Here is a 23,454-nt window from a genome sequence, read left to right as displayed (position 1 = left end):
ATCTTGGCCTCACGGTTGAAAAACGTTGGTTTATGAACCCAACCCATCCCAGAAGTCATCCCGCAGGTAAAACTCCCGCTGATTTCAATCAACATTTTGGCTGCATTAGTTTTGCAGGATTGGACACTGGGACCAGATTCTTCCCTAATTTAAATCCACAGGTATGCATGCAGTTGTAGTGAGCTACATTAAACATCAAAACTACAATATTTTGTTCCCATACTGTGAAAATTATGGGTGCTCGAGTGATCCTTATTACTTCCCTAGGCGAATGTCACATTTCATTTGCTCCCTTGCTTTCAGGCATTATTTAGCACCACACCCTTTACCATTCACTCATATATCTTACATAGGTAGCCAGAATCAGCTGGGTATCATTAGGAAATGGTCACCAACATGAAATAAGAGATCAGCAAATCTTAAATCAATGAATCAGATGGTTTTTATAAATAGTAAGTATGATGCTAAAGTTCAGAAAAAAACATAAATTTACTTTTTGGGGGGTAATAGAAATTCTTGTTTTCATCAAATTCTTCCTTTCCTGCAGGAAATGAACATCTTCCTTACAGGAAATCAGTGCAATCCTGCAGGTCTGGAAAGCCCTTCCTGGGAAAGAGCAGTTGCACAGAGACAGGGCTTTGCAGTTCTGAATTATTTTACAGTATATTATTAGCAGTATGGTAACCCCTGCAAATGAGGGCCCAGATTCCATCTTGCCCTTCTCTGGGTGTGCAGTGAGATGAAGGGGGGTAGTGCGAGGGAATAAGGAGCTGTCCCTCACTGCCAGGCCAGCCCTGAAGTCATGGGGGCTCAGGAACTGCTCTCTCGGTATTCTTCTGGGTACACATCCAGAGGCTGGGCCGGCTCCAGACCCCAGCGCGGCAAGCGCGCGCTTGGGGCGGCATTTTGCCGGCAGGGCGGCAGCCGGCTCCAGCGGCCCTTCCGCAGTCATGCCTGCGGGAGGTCCACCGGAGCCGCGGAACCAGTGGACCTCCTGCAGGCATGACTGCGGAGGGTTCGCTGGTCCCGCGGCTCCACTGCAGGCATGTCTGAAAGAGGTCCCCCGGAGCCGCGGGACCGGCGACCGCCAGAGCGCTCCCCGCGGCGCGCCGCCCTGCTTGGGGAGGCGGGATTCCTAGAGCCGCCCCTGTCCAGAGGGCATGTCAGGGTGATGTAGCAGGAGAATCTGTAGCACCTCAAAGGGTGGAAGTCAAGTACAGTACATGGAGCTATATTGTAACATACAGTACTGCACATTCAGGGTAAACCCAACAACAAGAAGGCAGCAGCAATGGCCAAAACGATCCAGCCTGGGTGATTAATACTAATCACCTAAATCCATAGGCAAGAACCTGAATAAAAGTGGTCTAATTTTCATAAAGGCTGATCATCCACAATTACCACTAAAGTCAACAGACGCATAGGAATTCAGCATCTCTGAAAATCACTGGTCTACAATTTTTGAGAAGTCTGCTTCAGAGATAAAATGTGCTATTTATTATGTATTTTGATGTGCTGAATTCAAATATGACAATTAAAACAACTGATTGGCTACTGTTTCTAAGGTATTTAAGTTTTTACATTTTATGTCTATGTATATTGTGTAGATAGTAGAGTTTTAATAATAAATTGTAAACCTAGGTCTTTTCATGTGTTTATGGTTGCTTTACATGATAATATTTCACCTGTCCTGTTTATGTAACACTTTAAAAATCAGCAAAAGGGTTATATAAATAAAATTTATTGTGAAACAAAAGGCAAAAAACTATTATGTACGTAGTTTAGTCCTATTCAGTGTCTACTCGGCGCTTCTTGGCTTGTCTCTTGTATTCATTAAATGGAGCATCTCTTGTCACTGTCCAGCAATAGTCTGCAAGCATTGATGGGCTCCATTTTCCCTGATAGCGTTTCTCCATTGTTGCAATGTCCTGGTGAAATCGCTCGCTGTGCTCGTCGCTCACTGCTCCGCAGTTCGGTGGAAAAAAATCTAGATGAGAGTGCAAAAAATGTATCTTTAGTGACATGTTGCAACCAAGGCTTTTGTATGCCTTGAGGAGGTTTTCCACCAACAACCTGTAGTTGTCTGCCTTGTTGTTTCCGAGAAAATTTATTGCCACTAACTGGAAGGCTTTCCATGCTGTCTTTTCCTTGCCACGCAGTGCATGGTCAAATGCATCATCTCGAAGAAGTTCACGAATCTGAGGACCAACAAAGACACCTTCCTTTATCTTAGTTTCACTTAACCTTGGAAATTTTCCACGGAGGTACTTGAAAGCCGCTTGTGATTTGTCAATGGCCTTGACAAAGTTCTTCATCAGACCCAGCTTGATGTGTAAGGGTGGTAACAAAATCTTCCTTGATTCAACAAGTGGTGGATGCTGAACACTTTTCCTCCCAGGCTCCAATGACTGTCGGAGTGGCCAATCTTTCTTGATGTAGTGGGAATCTCTTGCACGACTATCCCATTCGCAGAGAAAACAGCAGTACTTTGTGTATCCAGTCTACAGACCAAGCAAGAGAGCAACAACCTTTAAATCGCCACAAAGCTGCCACTGATGTTGGTCATAGTTTATGCACCTCAAAAGTTGTTTCATGTTGTCATAGGTTTCCTTCATATGGACTGCATGACCAACTGGAATTGATGGCAAAACATTGCCATTATGCAGTAAAACAGCTTTAAGACTCGTCTTCGATGAATCAATGAACAGTCTCCACTCATCTGGATCGTGAACGATGTTGAGGGCTGCCATCACACCATCGATGTTGTTGCAGGCTACAAGATCACCTTCCATAAAGAAGAATGGGACAAGATCCTTTGGACGGTCACGGAACATGGAAACCCTAACATCACTTGCCAGGAGATTCCATTGCTGTAGTCTGGAGCCCAACAGCTCTGCCTTACTCTTGGGTAGTTCCAAATCCCTGACAAGGTCATTCAGTTCACCTTGTGTTATGAGGTGTGGTTCAGAGGAGGAGGATGGAAGAAAATGTGGGTCCTGTGACATTGATGGTTCAGGACCAGAAGTTTCATCCTCTTCCTCTTCCTCGTCTGACTCAAGTGAGAATGATTCTGGTGCATCAGGAACTGGCAGTCCTTCTCCGTGGGGTACTGGGCGTATAGCTGATGGAATGTTTGGATAATGCACAGTCCACTTTTTCTTCTTTGACACACCTTTCCCAACTGGAGGCACCATGCAGAAGTAACAATTGCTGGTATGATCTGTTGGCTCTCTCCAAATCATTGGCACTGCAAAAGGCATAGATTTCCTTTTCCTGTTCAACCACTGGTGAAGATTTTTTGCACAAGTGTTGCAGCATATGTGTGGGGCCCACCTCTTGTCCTGATCTCCAATTTTGCAGCCAAAATAAAGGTGATAGGCTTTCTTAACCATAGTGGTTATGCTGCGCTTTTGTGATGCAAAAGTCACTTCACCACAAACATAGCAGAAGTTATCTGCACTGTTAACACAAGTACGAGGCATCTCTGCTCACTTTGGCTAAACAGAAATGTGTCCCTTTGCAAAATCAAACACTGACAAATAAGAGAGCACGACACTGTATGATTTCTAGAGCTGATATAGGGCAATTTGTTCAGCAGAGTGATGTAAGCTTCGTTATGATTGCATCATCCATGACTTCTAGGAATAACATGATGCAATTCATATCATGTACAATGCAATACCAGCTTCAGATTGCATCATTCATTGTTTTGCCTAAAAAGCAAGTACTGTCCAAACCCAGTCATAGATTTATTCATAGATCCAGTCAAAGATGTATTTATAGACATTTCTGGTTTAAATTGAGATCCCTTCCCTTTATAACTCACTTATCCTCCGTGTAACGGGCTGACTCACCCCTGCGGCGCCTCCTGCTGGTGACTCCGGGAATTAGCTCAATCCAGCACTGGAGCGCCCTCTGCAGGCCGGTGATCCGCCTGTCCTCAGGCCCCCGTGTCCCTCCCTGGAACCGGTGCCCTTTCACATGGGGTGCTACCCCTGGCAGTAACCCCTTTCTCTCTGGGTCTCCCCTCCTTGGGGAACCCCCACCCTCTATCCCCACCTTGCCTCAGTATTGGCTACTGACAGTCATGGTCTAGCCCCACACCCTGGGGCAGACTGCAGTATCAGCCTACTCATCACAAGCAAGGAGGGTTTGGACCTGCTGCCTTGGCCTACCCCTGGGCTGCCCTCTGCAACCCCCAGTACTGTTAGCCCTTCGCTAGGCCGCAGCCTGGGGCTTTCTAGGCTGGAGCTCCCCAGCTCCTCAGCCTTTCCCCAGCCCTGCTTCACCCTAGGTACCTTGCCTATAGCCCCTGTAGCCAGGCCCTTCTTCCTCTTCAGGCAGAGGAAGACTGTCTGCCTCTAGCCTCCCTGGCCTTTTTATAGGGGCCAGCTGTCGCTCAGTTTGGGGCGTGGCCTCACCTGCAGCCACTTCCCCAATCAACCCAGCTTTTAGAGCAGCAGCTCTCAAGCCCTGCCAGGCCACTTTTAAACCCCTCAAGGCAGGAGCAGGGGCCACCCTGCTACACTCCGCTATTCCCAAGTCAAGGGTCGTATATACTGACCCAATAGCATAACTTGAAAACTAGAGCCAATCAACAATTTTAAGCATCATTTTCGTTCTCAGTGACCCAGAATTAGTAACGTTTGACTACATTTATTTCAGAAGTATTTTGCCTGTAGAGTAGTGAAATCAGACCATTTCTATTTCATTGCCTAAATATGGTTTAAGTTTAATGTTGGGCAACCAAGATTCAATATTTGGTCTGTGTCCTTAGTACCTCATTTTCAGAGATGCTGAGCACCTGCAGTTCTCACTGATTTCCACTGAAGGTGCCCAGCACTTCTGAAAATCAGGCCCTTCATGCATATGTCTTTGTTAGAGCAAGAGCAACATCAACGAGAGAGAGAGAGAATGAGAGAGAGATTGTGAATGGATTTCAGTGGAATGAGGTTACAGGGGATGTAGTCCAAGGATGAATGTGGTCAGCTGAATGACTTATGAAATTGGTTTCCTTGTTAAAGCCAAAAGAGGATTGGTCATGTCTGTGCAAAAATCATTTAAAATATTTAGAAAAATTGCTTTGCCAGGGACCTTGGTGCTGTACAATCATCACAAACACAACAACAAACTCAGTAAGTTATAATATTCACAAATGCTTCCTAAACCACCAAAACAAATGCCTCTTGTTCTCTTCCAAAAGTATTCAGAACCCTCCTCTGAAAAAGCCTGGGAAAAATAAATAAGCCTCAGTCAGCCCTCAAGGTCACGAAATCCAAGCTCATTCAGACCTCTGAGCATGGCCTGCTACCAGCCCACTCTCATCTAAACCCAGGGGCTATTAACTTGCATGCCTCAGCAGAGCACAGCCACTGTGGTATCCCAGGAGGGAAGTGACTTTTAAAGCAGCCAGGACCAAATCATAGGGCTAGATCACGGCGTTACCACTAGCCCTGCATAATACACAGTACAGAGTTGCGCCACCCGGAGCAGAACAGGGAAAGTACTGTTGTTCAGACAGTCAGAATTCAGTCCCTGGCTCCCCTAATTACACCAGAAGGGAATTCGGCTCAGGCAGCTCTTTAGCTGGCACAGCTGACTCCACCCCTCCATGCTGGCTGGCATGTCGAGAGAGACAGAGTCACAGCTCTGCCCATACGCCGTCCTCTGCTTCCTACATGTGCAGTGAGGGAAGATGCAGACCCACCGATGGACCCCTCATACAACCCATCATACATCCTGTCTCCCCTGCTTGGGAACTGACCTTGACTCATGAACTGATCTACAGGGCTTTGTAGCTGAAAAACTACACTTGGAAATAAAACAGCAGCTATTTCCAATCACAGCCACATTATAACTGATTATAGGGCTAAAAAGATCTCAGAGTTATCTGTAGAGGGATAGCTCTCTACTACTAAGTTCAGGTTTCTTCTAGCCATGCTTTGAGGCTTTGGATCTTCTTATCTCAACTTGCTTCGAGTTATTAGACAATGTGCCCGATAAGTAGCTATTCTAGTTATGCCAGTCGTCTTGTAAATTCTTTGCTGTAGACTTAATTTCAGGGGAGAATATCTGCTTGATCAGCTGCATAGATGGCATTTACTCTGATGAGATAACAAACAAACAGTCTCATCAGCTTTTTGTAAGGAAACTGGGACTCTGGATCACTAGCTGTATATTTGCAGTAATGCTCTTCAATCAGCCTGATCTCAGTTCCCAAACTATACTGAAAGACCTTTTCAGAGTTTATGGCTAAATTCTGCCCTTATTTGCACACATGCAGGGGGTGGCAAGGCAGATGATGTGATTCAGTGATTCCTGTTAGTAACAGAAGGTGTGCTGCTTCTGGAAGTGCCATTGCATCACCACGAAGGACATTTTATGACGAGGCAACAATGGTCACCATATTCATATGGGCAAAAGAAGGATAAGGACCTCGTATAAAGTCTAAGCGCCTATATACAACTTGTTGCTTGTTCAATTTCTATTTTATTTTTAAATTTACCTTTTTATTGCCCAGCAAGCAAGGCAACCACTTGTACTATTGCGGGTTGGAAATAATTTCTGTACACAAGTAGGATATTGAAATAGTCGCATACACATTAATTATTGTGTTCTATTCATAAATAATTATAGGTTACATTCAAAAACACAAGGAAATATCTCAGACGCATCTCTCAAAAATTAAAAATGAAACGTAAATATATAGCAAAAAAGTTCTGCTTTCAAAGCAGTTAGAACAGGTTTTAAATTCATTAGTTCTATTTTATAAAATGCCAGTGTGATGCCTATAAGAGCAAAATGGATAACAAAGTATATTTTAAGAGCAAGATTTTCCAAAGTGCTCAACTTTGGCCTAACTCTGCTCTCATTAAAGTCGATGAAAGTTTTACCATAGACTTCAAGTTCCAATATTGGGTACTTTTGAAATTCCCACCTGAAATGTATTTTTAAAAGGCCAAGGAAAAGAGTTGCAATAAAAGGCATTAGTGTTTGACTGATATTACTTTCTACCAATGCTGACTTAAAAGGATCAGATCCTGTTCCCATTGAAATCAATGTTGTTGCTGCTACGGATTGCAATGAGAGCAGGGTCAGATTCATATTATCTTATACCAGGATATTTCAAAGAACTTTACAAAAGATGTATAATAAATTAATTATTAAAGCTTCAAGAATGACAACATCCCTAATACCACTGGGTGGGGATTTCCAGAGGGAATGTGTATAATGATTAATGGCCTGATGCAGCAATTCACATGCATAAAATCACATATGTGCTTACTGGTTTGCTGGGGCCAAAAACAACAGTCATTGAGAATGATAAGTTTAATTACAGATGAGATAAGAAAATGATTTCAGCTGACACTTCTGAGTGTAACTATAAGGAGTTACCAGAGCAGAGCAGCAGTTTCTCCTCCCTTAGTGTTCACACCTCAACTGCTAGAAGAGGGCCTCATCCTCCCTGATTGAACTAACCTAGTTATCTCTTGCATGCATATTTATACCTGCCTCTGGAAATTTCCACTACATGCATCCGACGAAGTGGGTATTCACCCACGAAAGCTCATGCTCCAATACGTCTGTTAGTCTATAAGGTGCCACAGGACTCTGCTGCTTTTACAGAGCAGAGAAAAATCTTGGACCAATGTTCTACAGTAAATTACTTTATTTTAAATCTGACGGGCAACTCGTATTGATGCATCTGACCTGATATGATATGGTTACATTGCCTGGTCCCATTTAGAGAACTGCAAGGAGATACAAATGAAAAGAGTGCAACTATGATGGAATTAGGGTATATTGCATCTAAAAATGTGACTTTCTGTCATGACACTGAATAATATTGCAAAATTAAGGTAGGAGTTCAGATAGAGTTTAAACAGTCTAGCACTATCTGACAACACATAGCTAAACCTCATTTACAGATAGAAGTAGAAGAAATGGTTAAATGATGGTTTATCTGTCAGAAGTCAACCCAGAATTAGTTTGATTTACTATTCATCATCCCACAATGCTCTCTCCAGCTACAGTAACATCACTATCTTTGACAGGTTAATAGAAGATTTCCTTCATTTCATTTGTTGTCCTCGTTTTCTTTCACCAGAATTTTTGGCAGGGTTCCAATGTAGAGTGAGCATTCTACATTCTGTGTGAACAAATTGTATTACACTTGTTTTTCATCAGATTATCTGAATTAGCTGAGAGGGAATGGACTCCTGTAATAATCCTGATTCTAGGTCCATATTTCAGGTCAGCTCCTTAAGTACTAACTAACTGCCTTTCAGTTTAATAATCTAGAACCAAATGAGGAATAAATAATATTCCCTCAATAAAGTAACACAGTAAAATGTCAAAGCAAGTCCAAGGAACCATACAGATCTAATATAGGGCCCTCTGGTATTGAAAGTATCATCTTCACTGTGATAGGGCCCTCATTGGCCCTCAGTGGCTAGATCGGTGGTTAGGGGAACCTGACCCCTCCTGCTCCCTCAGGTCCTGGCCCAGGGCCCTGTGTTGCTCAACCCCTAAACAGGGGACATGGATCTTTCTCCCAGCCTTGAGGGATGATTCAGGGCCTGTTTTCCTGGTCTGCTCCCTATGCAAATCCTTTTAGTTTGGGGCATGGCCCCCGCTAGTCCAGTTGCCCCACAGTTGGGGCTTCCTCTGTAGGTTCTCCTTTGCCGGGGAAAACTTACTTGCCTCCAGTCTCTGCCTTGGCAGGCGGGTTGCAGGTCTGTGCCTTCACGCAGGCATCCAGAGAGCCCCTGACTGAGCCAGTCTCCCTTCTTTTCCCTCCCCTCCAGGCCTGGCATTGACTGCAGGTATAACGGGGCAGGGCTAGCTGAACCCACAGGTGTTCTTTAACCCCGGCTGTGCGTGGCTGCAGTCTCTCTGCTCCTTCACAGTCACATTAAAACTTTAATTGTCCAAACTTTTCATTCTGTGCTGTAACAGAGAGTTTGATGTGGAGGGCATCTAAACACCTGGTTTAATGTCTTCTGACAGCCTCACACAGCTAATGAAAAAATGTGTTGCACCAAAAGGGGAAACTTTGGGTCAACAGGGAGTACTAATTACCATATTTGAGGAATAATATTTTAACAGTTTTGCTGCCTGTCATGAATAGTTAGTAAAGGGTTAAAGCATAGTACTGGTGGGCACCTGACCGGAGGACCAATCAGGGAAGAGATTTTGAAACTCCTAGGAGGGAACTTTTTCTCTCTGTTTGGGGGGGTCTTGGTCTTTGGCCGTTTGGAGGTCAAGAGACCAGACGAGTTAATCAAGTCCCTACAAGTTCCACCTTTCTGAACTAATTTCTTCTAGTCAAGATAGTGAGTATTAGAAAGATACTTTATGTCCTTATCTAATAATCCTATGTTTGCAATTCTGTGTGTTTGTTATTGATTATTCTTAATTCTGCTTGTACTGGTTGTACTGAGAAAGAGAGAAAATTCTCTCCAGAACTTAGCAAGGTTATACCCTATGAGTGCCCAGCTTGGATTCATAGAGATTCTGTATTTTCTTTTGTTCTCTTAATAAATTCTTTTCTTTTCTTTGGACTTGGTTAATTCCTTCCCTTGGGGAAATTCAGGGGAAGGGGAGGGGGAAGTGGGCTGCTTCCCTGTGTGTAAAGATTCAAGGTGTTTGAATCCAGGCATTCTGTCTCCGGAGCAGGCTGGAGAGAGGGAAGAGGGGGGAGGTTCCTCCTCTGTAAATTGATCTGTGTTCCCAAGGGGGGAAACAGGGGTGTCCCGGCCCACGGAATTGACCGGGTGGTGGCAGCCGAAGGGGAGACCTACCCTAGGATTTTGGGGTGGGGGGAAGACATGCGGGTCCTCACTTTGAAACCGCCCAGTTTCAAGTGAGGGTAGACTCTGACACTGCCATACTAATTCCTCCTCCAATTTCAAACATCTGTGTCAGTTCTCCAACTTACAAAGAGTAAATATCAATCACGAGTGGGAGAAGTGTCAATCTTTGATCCAAACTGTTTCCCCAGATATGCTAATTCCTTCATAAGGCAGACCTGCATTTTGAAGTCATGTGAATAGATATGCCAAATTTTTGGAGCAACCATTCTTGAGTGTGATACCCAACTAATCTGTCACATGTTATCTTTAGAAATGGGAGGTATTACTACTACCAGAACATTCTGGTACCTCTAAACCTGGATGCATCCATTAGCGGAGGAGAATTGTGCAGAAATGAAGATGAATTTGACATCAAAGACAAGAAGAAGCCATTGCAGAGATTCAGAAAGGGAGCAACATGGTCCTAGTTACAGCTGAAGATCATAGAGTCGTAGTACTGGAAGGGATCTTGAGATGTCATCTAGTCCAATCTCCTGTGCTCATGAACTCAAGATGATGTATTTACCAATAACATTTTGGATATATTTAAAAGGAATGAGGTGGGAAGTGAAGAAGCCAAAGGGAGGAGGCTGTCAAGATGAGAGATAAACAAAGAATAGACAAAGGTTTTATCTGATAAATGAAAGGAGCCTAAATCTATTTAGATTATCAAAACAAGGATACAAGGTGGGTTTGATCACAGTCTGTAAGTACCTACATGGGAAAAGATGGAGTTCTCTTTAATTTAACAGGCAAAGGCAGGACAAGACCAAATGGTTGGAAGTTAATGTTCAGACTGGAAATAGGAAACTGGAAGTTTTTTATGGAGAAGGGAATTAACTATTGGAACAGATTGCCATGAGATCTCCTCTCCATTAGCTAGAGTCTTTCAATCAAGACTGGATGCCTTTCTAAAAGACATATTCTAATTCAATCACAAGTTGTTGGGCTACATCCAAGAACTACTGGGTGAAATTCTATGGCCTGTGTTATGCCTGAGGCTAGACTAGTTGATCTTCATGGTTCTTTCTGACCTTAAAATCTATGATATCCAGAAAACTGGTGGGGTGGAGAAGAAATTATGTCTGTTACAGCTTATTGAATGGCCTGGAAAATACAAGAAAAAGAAGGCATCCAATGAAACTGAAGAGCGACATACTTAAAATGGCTAAAGGAAATACTTCTTACACACTGTATTATTAGGAGGGTGGTGAAATGGTGGAAGCCTTGCAAGAAGAGATTTCCAAACAAAACAAAAACAATCCAAACTTCACATTCTAACTTTGGCGGGATCCTGATGTGCACACCCCTGGATCAGCTCATCTGTACGATAGCTGGAGTTTTATTCTTCTATTTCAAAATATATTTCCAGGATTGATCATGTTTCTATTATGTGCTCAGCACATCGTAAAGAATGAAAATATTCTGGGACACATAGCTGAGGTTCAGTGAACCAGACTCACTCTGCATTTAAACTTTTTCAGGCTTAAACCACAATTAGAGGCCACCTTTGCTTCTGCCCAATGCTCTTCCATAAGTAAGGCTGCTGGTCGTTTTAATTCTTACCCAGAGTAAATAGAAATAAATTTTTTGTTAAGTATAAAAAGTTCTATTTACCACCAAAAGTGGTGAAGAGAGGAAGTGGAAAGGGTGGGTACAGGATATTGAAATGCCACATTCTTAACCATAGACACCAGAATTGTTTAAAGGTATGCAAAAATCCCAAGGTCTTGCTGCTAAGGAGTTGTACTAGACAACCAATGCCAGAAGGGCCACAGGATGTGAAAATGATACTGAGCGCCAAAGAGAAACAGTTTAAGATTTACCTTACTGACAAACATTAAACTTCTACATAATATAGTTTTGATTTTTTGGTAGACTGCTCTGTGATAAATATATTTTATTTACACATTACACCTACCCTCCCCCAACAGAAGGCCAGATTTTCAAAATGCTGAAGTTTACTCACCTTTGTGAACTCACTTTTGTTACCTATTTGTTATGTGCAAATAGCTGTGTGTGTGCATGGTTGTGGAAACTGTATATGTCAAGTGGGCAAACAATGCAAGTGGACCACAGGCTGTGACTTTATGAAATTCAAGGCCAAGATGTTCATGCAAAACTTTATAAAATGAGGTGATCATGTCACAAGAGTACTGTGAATATTAATTAGGCCCAATTTTTGAAACGTGGGTTCTTAAAATTAGGAACCTAAATCCATGTTAGCACCTAAGAAAGCAGTCTGGTTTTCAGAAGTGCAGAGCACTTGAAGCTCTGATTTCAATGACAAAAAATTGCCATCACTGGAAAACATCATACTTTGTTCATACATAACTATAACCAAACTGCACCTTTTGTTCTAAGCCCTGTCATCATCTTCAGCTTGGAAACACCACAAAATATTGCACTCCCCAGCGTCAAAACCAAGATCCAATGAGCTGGATTTGCAAAATGCCCAGCTTCTGCTTGTAATATTGTATATAATATATATCTAGAGATGTTCTGGCATGTAGACTATATAATTATAGTTTACACATACTCAGATATCTGTACCTAGTATTAATTGTATAATTAGAAATAGTTCTTGATCCTGACATAAAACTCCCATTGAAGTCTATGGGCTAAATTCTTCCCAAGTGTAATTTAATGTAAACTAGCTGGGTCATAGAAAAGATGAATTGGCCGAATGAGTGTTTGCATGTGTGAAGTTTGTAGGACTGGGTATTTAAAACCCACTGCCCTGCTGATTCAAAGCATTTCTAGTCCGTATTAAAATGGAATATTTTTGCTGATGAAGGAATATACGGGATGTATGGAAATGGTTGTGGGTTTTTTTTCTACTACATGGTGGTGGTGGTGGTGGTGGTGGTGCTGGTGCATTTTAGTGGCTACAGGACCAGATTTCTCCCCTCCCTAGTTCTTTTCCTCTTTCAGCTACTTTGATTCATGTGTAGTCTGCTGAGGGCCCTGTCTGCTCCAACACTGCCACATATTGCTCCAGATATGCTGGCTTTCCCAATGAAAAGTTGCTTCTTCAGTTAAATTCCATGTTTCTCTTTTGAGTGTAAATGTAAGAACCAGTCTTCAGATTCTCCAGATCAAAATAATGGCCCAGCAGCAACATCCCCAGATCCCCTGGCTTGCCCACTAGTTGCCTTTGGCTTGTGGGCTCTGGCTTCCCCTAAGTGAAATGCCTGGGACACAAATGATATACCCAGAGTCCTCAGCCTGCTCACTAAGTGCCTCCAGCTTTCTTTGGGAGAAGCCATTTTTTGGATGGATCTCTCTCACGTGATTAGTATGATAAGAACCTGTATATATGGAATGCATCAGAGCCTCACTGTGTCAATGCTAACATGCCCTGACTTCAGTGTGCCCTGTGAATCAGGTATGGTGTCTCTCCATGTGTAAGCATATAGGTTTGTGCACTTTGAGATCCCCTTTGTTCACATTTCTAAGGGGAATATTGTTCTTGTTAATTTATATCCAGGATAGTTCACTGAGGATGACTGATTCAAATGAATTCACTAGTTTACATGATTTGAATCTTGCACACTGCTCAAACACTGGCCAGAGGGAATCAAGTTTTTCTTCCATGAACTCAAAGTGGACAGCGACTTTGTAACAGACCCTCGCAAAAGGAGACATGGCCACTGGAAATCATATCAATCCAGGCACGCATACTTAAGATAAGAAGTGCTGCATGACAAATACAAAGGCCCATAAGCTACATGATAAATGGCACCATGCTACATATCCTGGAATGAGAGGTTTCTTCTTGGGCCTGATAAGTAATGTGGCAAGAACGTCACAGCAAATCTGATTAAATAAGTTATCATATTGAGGTTAACATGCACTGATGCTGAATTTCTCCCAAGTTCAGGTGTATGGCTCAGATACAGAGTTTTGTGTGAGTTTATCTCTAATAATGACATAGCATGCACAGTTGAAACCAGAGTTAAAGAGGAAGAAATTGCATTGTAGACATCAACGTGTTGTACTGCAGGACACTATGGTAGTCTAGTTGTTCATGAACTGCCTTCTAGAATCAAAAAATGAAGAACTGGAAGGGGCCCTTCTAGGCCATCCAATCCAACACCCTGCACCGAGGCAGAATCAAGCATCACCCAGACTATCCCTGACAAGTGCCTGTTTAACCTGTTCTCAAAAACCTTCAGAGACGGAGACTTCACAACCTCCCCAGGCAACCTGCTCCAGTGCCCAACTACCCTTACAGTAAGGAAGTTCCTCCCAACATCTAACTCAAATCTCCCTTAATGCAATTTAAGTCATTTCTTCCTGTCTGGTCCTTCAGCTGCTCTAGTCCACGACATGAAAAGAGAGCAAGGGATTAAAGTGCTAAATAAGACACTGTGCACTGCAATACAAAAGAAACAGGACTAAACAGAAGTGTTGGATCCAAGAATGAGTGCCCACCACAGGGATGATTTAAGAAAGTTATATATCAATCAATGAATAAATCTCAGTATACAGTGTAGACCATGTACTGCCCATTATATTTTATAGCAGTATTTAGCAACAGATACACACATTCTCACGGTGTAAGCAGGTAAAAATGGGCACGTTGATCACTATCTCATGTAACGCAGGAGAACTGCACTTCTATTTGAATGCCTCAGTACTGACATCTAGTGCCAAGTAAATGAATAGAAGGAAAATTTACCGAAACTGCCCATTTTTAATATATCATCATTTGCAGATCATCAAAGTATTCCGGGTTGTGCTGTTTTCAGAGTGCTGTTTGCATTAAAAAAAGGGGGGGAAAATGAGCCCACTGAAGATGGCAAAACTGAAGAAGCTTCCTCACTGATCGGTAGTACATCTTGTGTTCAATGTCTGTTCATTTTAGGAGGCTATAATCTTATATAACATTATGGTGACACATCATCCAACTCATCCGTTTCACCCTGACCCATAACAAATTTACATTTAAACAACAAATAGTTTGTCCAAACCATGGAAACAGCCATGGATGCTAGGATGTCTCCCCAGTCATGCCAACCTCTTCATAGCCCACATCAAGGAAGAATTTCTGGAAAAATGCACCACAAAACCAATGATAAACCTAAACTCCATCACAGATTTCTACCACAACTTCAACAACAACCACCCATCCATAAAACTCTCTCTAGACCAGCATCCATTTCCTTGACACAACAATCAGTTTCAATAATGGAACCCAGCAGCCAACTATATACAAGAAACCCACAGATAACTACACTTACCTACACCGATCCAATAACCACCACCAGTTAGTCATTCACAAATCCTAATTTTTCACAAAATGAAATGAAGTTTTCATAGCTCAAAAATAAGATTCACATGATAACTTCACAAAATTTGGCCCATTGTGAAATTTCTACCATTTTTGCCCAAAACTGTCAACACTAATATTTATTTATTATTATTGTTGGGGCAATGAAGATCATGGCTCCATTGTGGTAGACATCATCACATGCCTGTAAGCTGTTGGTCGGGGCTCAACTCCAGTCAGCCTCAATAAACCCAGGCCCTCTGGAGCAGGGGCTTGGCTAACAGCAATCAGTCTCAATAGGCCCAGGCCCTCTGGAGCAGGGGCTTGGCTAACAGCAATCAGTCTCAATAAGCCCAGGCCCTCTGGAACAGGGGGCTGGGCAACAGCGATCAGTCTCAATAAACCCAGGCCCTCTGGAGCAGGGGCTTGGCTAACAGCAATCAGTCTCAATAAGCCCAGGCCCTCTGGAACAAGGGGCTGGGCAACAGCGATCAGTCTCAATTAGAAGGTTCACAGGTTCAGACCCTCAGGCAGGGACTGAACACAAGGCACCCCGTCAATTAGTGGAAGCCCAGGCCCTCAGTCAGGGCGGGGCAACAGCAGTTCAATAGAAGCCCAGGCCCTCTGGAGCAGGGGCTGGGCAGGCAGCAGTACAAATAGGCCCAGGCCCTCTGGAGCAGGGGCTGGGCAGGCAGCAGTACAAATAGGCCCAGGCCCTCTGGAGTAGGGGCTGGGCAGGCAGCAGTACAAATAGACCCAGGCCCTCTGGAGCAGGGGCTGGGCAGGCAGCAGTACAAATAGGCCCAGGCCCTCTGGAGCAGGGGCTGGGCAGGCAGCAGTACAAATAGGCCCAGGCCCTCTGGAGCAGGGGCTGGGCAGGCAGCAGTACAAATAGACCCAGGCCCTCTGGAGCAGGGGCTTGGGTGACAGCAGTTTACAGGGCTCAGGTCCTGGTGGCAGGAGCTGAGCAATAACAATCGCTCAAATTAGTGCAGGCGTCTCTGTCTGCGCTGGGGTGAGGGGGAGACTGCCACCTGCGAGTGGGGTGGCAGGGGGGACACAGGCCCACCCACTCCACTGTGTCCCAGCCCGGGGCCCTATTAGCGGCTAGCACGGCCGCTGGTCAGTGGGGTCCTGACCGAAACACACCGACATGGGCACCTCCGTGCCTATAGCCTGACAGGGGTCGGCTATCCCCGGGCTACAGTCCATTTCCCCCTCTATGGGTACCTGCTCCTCGGTCGCCGGGAGTTCGGACCAGTCCATCGGCATGGGGTCCGCAGGACCAGGGCTTGGGGCAGGTCCGGCAACTCCTGCGGGAAGTCCGGCTGCCTCCGATGTAACAGAAGGGCGGAAGCGGCGGCGGCGGCTCCTCCTCGTACCGGGCGGGAGGAAGTCCTAGCGGCCGCTCCGGGTTCCGCTCCCGGAGAAGTTCCGCGGGTTCCTCATCGTACCGGGCGCGGGGCAGTGGGGGCCAGTCCGGATCGCCGCCTCGGGTCCTGGAGGGTTCCCAGTCTGGAGCTCCCGCCGGCACGTCTGCTCGTGGCGGTGGCTGGCTCCTGACTGAGCTCTGGCGTTCTCCTTTTCTACTTCCTGTCCCGCCCCTTGACTTCCGGGGGGCGGGGACAGGAAGTGGTGGCTCAGCCCAGCTGGGCTTCTGGGAGGGAGCGTCCTCTGCTGGGCAGGAGGGGAGCCACACCGACTCGCTACAATGCCCCAAAGATCCCTTGTGTAAGGCATTATACAAACACACACAATGATACCATGTCCACCATTTATTTGACCCACTCTTGTTCACAAATGGAAACATTTTCAGACTCCCAGACTCACACATAGTTGTGTATTTATTAGTATTTGGGCATACAGTAGTTTTGAAGAAAATAGGTTTTTAAACAAAAAAGTTATTAACAATCTTTGATACTAGTGACCAGTTTCATATTGGCCACCGAAAGACTTACATATGAGACAAGTTTTCAATGTGAACCAAGCTGTTGAGAACAGCCACTCAGGCCAATGAGAGTTGGTGAGGGCAGGGACCATGTGGCATTGACTTACTATGCTAGGTACAAAGTTTCTAGCATATCAGCTTCCTATGAGTTTGCACATGTAGCTTTATATACAAACACTATTTACAGACGCCTCAGGAAGTAAAAGCTGAAAGGGCCAGTCATACAACCCAAAGAAAGCGTAGCAGCTCCACAATACCCTTGGTTAGTCCAGGGAACTAAAGTTAGATTAATACTGAGCACTTTTGAAAATACCACCCTAAGTGAGTAGTTATGCACAGAAAATTCCATCAGCTCTTGGGTTTTTTTCAATGTTCAGTTTGCATTATTCATGCAAAATTCTGCTCTTGGCAGAAACAAGAATAAAATCAGAGTAACTCCATTCCAAATAATAAGGTCACTTCCTAGATCTATTTATGTATAATTGAGGACAGATTTGAGCCATTATGTTTATTTTTCAATTAAAAACACTTATAAAAATTATTTTCTTATTTAACAATATTCAACTACATGTACATTTCGGAAATTCAAATAAGTGAAAAGAAAATCCAGAAAAATACCTCAGATCAGTGCGTCTTGGAAAAAGCTTTTTCTTTCCATTAAAATAGATTTCAAATTCATCCACCTTCAGCCTGTGTGCATAGTCAATGTAGGCGGACACCTCCTGGCCACGAGAATTTTGGTCACGAATGAAGATTATGGACTGGAAAAAACAGAGAACTCCACAAATAAGAAGTCCAAAAAATACATTTCTAAAATGCATTTTCATCTGCACCACTGACTTTTACAATTTGTTCCCTTTTTACTTTGGCCTGATTTTCGAAGGAGTGCAGGGCTGGATTGTAAAGTGCTCAGCACCCACAGTTGGGGCCAGCTTTCATTTAGGCAACTAAATACAGACCAGATTTGTAAAAGTACTCAGCATTCAGCATCTCCACAGCAGACATTTATGACCAGATTTTCAAAAGCACTCAAATGTGCTGAGCTCTTTTGAAAATCTGGCCAGGTATTTTGATGTCTAAATGAGAGAAGAGTCCTTTTGAAACTCTGCACCATATTGTATAATGCATAATACATAACTCCAAAAAGCAACTTCCAGAATTAAATAAAATTAATTAAAGAGAATAAAGCATGCCAATCACTAAAACAGAGTGATAACTTATATTGAAATAGAAATGGACTAGAGTGCATCCAGATCCAAACTTCTCTACAGTTTGGGGTGTTCAGATTTAGGATTCTGATCTCACCCAGTACCCGGAAAGGTCCAAAAGAAGAGGTTGGATCCAGAATAGCATCTGAAATTTTAAGTAGCATATGCGTGTTGGATCTATGGTTTGGTTTGGGACATCTCTGTACATTAAAAGGCAACATATATTCAACTCAACATTCATAGCCAAGTTAAATACACACAGAAAAGTTACTTATTGGTAATCCTGTCTGTCATAGACCTCTCTTCTTCTATTTTACCATTAGACTCAATGTTACATCTGCAATTATCAGGAAGTCGGAGGCAAAAACTGTCAGCCACCCAAGATAACTCCAGTCCGCCCCCACCACATAACCCTTGGCCTATTACCAACTACCAGAACAAAAAAATGTTATTGTTAAAGAAAATCTGTGTAATCGTTCAAGTGGTTGTAAATTCAAATTTACAAGTCATACATTGCTTACTGTACATCCACCTCTCCTCCTGTCCTGCTCAGTAACCATTATGCTTAGTTATTATACCAACCAGTAATCTTCAGAGAAGAACTTACCTCGAATGCAACTAGGAGCTCTGAGCAGCTGAACTCTGATTCCACCATAGAGAACAAGTCCAATGAGTAGGGGCATATTGAAGCCTTCCCCCTCACAATCAAAGGTTTCTGAACCCCGGTTACCTCTCAACATTGGTTTTCATTTTTCTTCTTGTGATTTATTGTTTTCATCCCAATGGAATGAATGGGGAAAGCTGAGTCAGTGAGGATCCAATAAGGTTACTTGGTTAGGCAGGGATCAGATAGAACACAAAAAGAAGCCTGCAGGGAAATCTCTTTTGGGAAGAACAGAAGGCACCACAGAGCATCTGAAAATGAAAAGACTGCCTGTGAAAGGAGGATGATTGGCAGAAACCCCTCCAGTAGGAATTGCAGGATAGGGTGGAGGAGGAGGTCACCAGCAACGAGGGCAAGTCACATGGATTGAGGAAAAAGGATCTTTCTGGGATTCAGAATGTCCCTAACCACTTTGTCTTGATCCTCCCTAAAGAGCTTTAGGCCCCGGTATGGTAAGTCCACCAATTCAGTTTTCGATCCTACACATTCCAATAATGAAGTCAGTGTGGCAATGGGCCAGTGAATAGACCTATATATCAGGTGGCAATCCTGGGCCTTCAAGGGAATCCACTCCTAATGGCTTAGAGGAATTACTCATTGGGATGCCAGTGTCAGGGCCCTGAGACAAGTATGATAGACTAGCTTCCCTTGGTTTTTCTTCCTTGCAAGAGGAGGGGGGGAAGTAGAGGAAGGTTTAGTAGGGTAGGAGGACCGAGGCAACTCTTTCTCAACACTGCCATAATGCAAAAGAAGAATTGGCAGGACAGGAGTGGACCTAGACTTCTATAGCTTGGATGATTGATTGTTCTTGCCTCCTGGTCCCTAAAGGTTATCAGATGGCAGAGTATCGATTAGACCATAAGTTTGTTTTTTTACCCAGCTGAGATCTGAGTGGGTTTTTTTTGTACATCTATGAAAAATGGCAACCTTATAATATCGAACTCTTATAACAAAGATTCTTTATTTTAACATCACTAAACTGCTCTAACATAATGGTGTCTCTGGCAAACCATTGGGTTATTCTTACAACACTTCTCCTTTTCTACCACATTCACACTCAGTTTCCATAAAACATTGTGTTAACGCACTTTGCATCTGTTGTACCATAAGCATCTCTAATTGGTAGATCCAGAAGAACCTTTCAATAGGAGGATTCCTCCAGCTACTTCAGCATAATGCTGACTTCTCCCATCCCCAGCACACTCAATCTTGTGAGATGCATAATTGAGCTGAATTTTATGATAAATCAGAAAAAAACGTTTCTTTTTAATTGGCAATAAGTGCAACTACAGTACACTGCAGCTGTGATTAGATAAAAGTTCTTATGAAGCTTGTCATAAATATCTGAACAATTGATTCATCATCTCTTTAAAAATTCAGAAGTTACAGTTTAAATAACTTGAATTACATGGGATAGTCCAATAAAAGAAAAAAGTTGGCAAAATGCATGTACTGTCTGCAGTATAAAACATAAAGGACATCTTTCAACTAGCTTCTGATTATCATATTAATTTCCTTAAATAGGTGTTCACATATAATCAACAATAAATCAATACAGATCTACAGTAAAGTCAATAACTGTCCCTATTAATGTCCTCAAAAGTTCTTTTGAACTTCAAACACACAATCAAAAATATTTAAAACAGAAATTTCCTGTGATAAAGGTACAAAGGATTCCCACTGAAAACTAAAAGCTTTTGATCCTCTCTCATCTGTCAGCATTGTTCTTCATTTTTCTTCTTGTGATTCATTTCTAACCACCTATGAAGCTTTCATTCATAAAACTATGAATGTGCTTGAATTTTCTTAAGATGTTCTGTCACTTTTTAATTTTGCCACACCTTTCTGCCTCAGAGAAGGATTTTTATAAGTTTGTATGTCATTTTTATTAACCGAAATGATCAACCGCGAATAAAGCTTTCAAGTTAATTTAAAAAAAAACAACAGCAAATGTGAAATTTAAAACTTCCTTCCTAAAGTTCTCTTTACTTTTCACTACAGCTTCCTCTATTATAAATTTTAGTGTATCATATTGCTAGTAGAAGAAACACAGATATTCATTTACCGGTAATCAGTTGCCACCTGAATAGAGCTGGTTGGGAATTTTCCAACACAACTTTTTTGCATCTGAAAGTATCAATTCACCAAAACCAAAACTGTTTGTGAGACAGCATCCATTCAGTTTCAGTTTTTCACTTTTTGTTTTGAAATTTTAGTTAATTTATACTAAAAAATTATTTCAAAATTTGTAAAAGGCATGCAGTATTTAAGATCACTAAACATCTTGATGTAGAAAGATCTCAGATGAGAGAAAAAACTATTTTAATAATTAGACAAAATTTTAAAACTAAAGGAACTATAATGCTAGATCCAACAGTAGAATAGACAGAAAAGATTATGTAAATATTAGCCACAGGACATCAAAACTGCAGAAAAGATTTCAAACTCTATAAGCCAATTTCAAAACCTTCAGAAAGACCCACTTCATGACTCTTTTGACAGAGCAAAACATCTTCACAGCCATCATAATCAAAGATTCAGTATTTGATATTGTCTTTAGACAGACACAGCTTTGCAACACACATAATAGACTCTGTTAAGGATGGTGTTTTTGAAACAGCTAATGTAATCATTTGCTGAAAAGGAAAAAGAAACTTCCTACTTCAAAATAGTTTTGAAAAGGGACACTTAAATAGGGTAGTTTAGGCCTAAAATGTGACCTGCAGTACACTGACATTATAATTTGTCAAAGATTAGCATACAAGTTTATTTCTCTGTGGGCTGAACACCAGAACTATCACAACATAGTACCACCCTCACCATTAGTGTAAGTAGTTGTGAGGTTGAAGATGTTGAAGTCAATGGAGTTGTGCTTGATTGTTCCAGCCATAAATTTGGCCCTTTGGAATATACAAGCTTGCACGTTCCTGCAGAAAATCATCAATAATATTAGTGCAATTAGAGAGACACATAATTCATCTCTTGTGTTGAAAATGAAATAAATCAGTTGTCTTCCAATCTGAAAATCCAATGTATATTAGGGAGTGCTTTTGTATGTGATGGGGACAAATAACAGTTTTAAAAAGCTGCATTAAAGGCCTGTGACTCACCCAAAACAGCAAGGAACACATTTTTTTCTTTTTCTAAACACTAGACGTGTCTCAAAAATGTGGCTACAGTATTTGGAATGATGCCAGAAGTCATGCTGTTCCAGTATTGACATTGGAAGAGGATCCAGTAGTGGGATAATGGGGTAAGCGTTGTAAGTGGTGCTAGTGTGTGAGCCAGTGTCTGTGGGACATGCCAGGGCAGCTCCTGGCTCCCCAGAAGAGATTTTGCCGCAAAATGGGGAATTCATTTTAAATCTTCCTTACTGAGGTTCAAGGAGCTCATAGAAAAAGCTTTGACTCTCAACAGGGGCACCACAGAAAGTCTACAACTCTGGAGAAGAAAGATGACGCCTCTGCAGAACTTCTGTGAGAGACTGTGCAAGAGTTAGGGATGGGCAAATATGTTGTGCTTAATTTTGAATCTCCTTGAAAATCATAGGTTGGAAATTAAGAAGAGGACTCAAACCAGTTTGCTGCTCCTCTCTGTTAACATGAGTATGTTTCCCTTTTAGCTTGGTGAACCGAACACTCCTATGTTGGATCAGATCACCTTAGGCATCATATTTTTACGTTTTTCTGTTCAAGGTACTTGGCTAGATAACAATGTTTTGGTTATTCCAGTTCTCCGTTTGTATATGTATGATTCATCAGTGCTCCATACAGACAAAAGTAGAACATATATGTGGAGTTGTACCTTAGCCATGAAAAGTATTGTAGGCATTTTCTCCAGGAGCATATTTGCACTCTAAGAAAATGTGAGTGGAACAAAACCGTGAATGCTCAAACTAGTTCACAAAAATAGTGGCCTACCCCAAACTTCTGTTTATTTTTAGAACTAAATTCACTCAATCTTTTTTTAAATGTCTGTAATATTACTTATTTTTTTCCTAGTATTGTCGCTGTCTTAGTTTGCCTCTTAATTTAGAGGTTCACAAAGGGTGTTGTCTCAAGGGCTGATTCTCCTCTCTCTTAGATCCCGATTCAATAGAAAAGTCAACAGAAAAACGTTCTGACTTTCATAGGCTTTGGATCATGCCCTATACAGGTGTAAATTACAAGCACTGCCACTGAAGTCTGCAGAGTCACACTGGTATAAACTGCTATAAGTTAGAGGAGAATCAGGTACAGAAAATTTCCAACTTCGTCAAAAGCACACTACCAGAAATTTATCAAGACAGCCTTTCTCCGCGAGATTCATAGCCAACTTGTTCACATTCAAGAGGTTTCAGGGAGTTTGGATACGCATGCAAACTTTTGGGAACATATCTGAACCAAACCCAAACTACAAATCTTGTCAGAGTCACACACCATTACACAACCTGGCCTACAAATCTATATCTTGATAAATACTGTAAATGGTGGGAGGACATTATGTTAGGCCTAGTCCACACCCAA

At 42.4% G+C, this 23,454-nt stretch overlaps 1 protein-coding gene across 2 annotated transcripts in view; it reads right to left on the bottom strand.

The window, feature by feature from the left end:
- The window catches only part of CFAP299 (cilia and flagella associated protein 299), a 407,655-nt gene that overhangs the window by 34,497 nt on the left and 349,704 nt on the right, over positions 1–23,454 (bottom strand). For both annotated transcript variants that reach the window (XM_045019968.1, XM_045019967.1), the window contains exon 4: positions 17,696–17,838. In XM_045019968.1, the coding sequence (XP_044875903.1) occupies positions 17,696–17,838 (143 nt within the window). The remainder of the gene's footprint in view (positions 1–17,695; positions 17,839–23,454) is intronic.

Source organism: Mauremys mutica, chromosome 5 (genome assembly GCF_020497125.1).
Source record: "Mauremys mutica isolate MM-2020 ecotype Southern chromosome 5, ASM2049712v1, whole genome shotgun sequence".
NCBI classification, from domain to species: domain Eukaryota; kingdom Metazoa; phylum Chordata; order Testudines; family Geoemydidae; genus Mauremys; species Mauremys mutica.
This window is presented reverse-complemented; position numbering and strand designations above follow the sequence as displayed.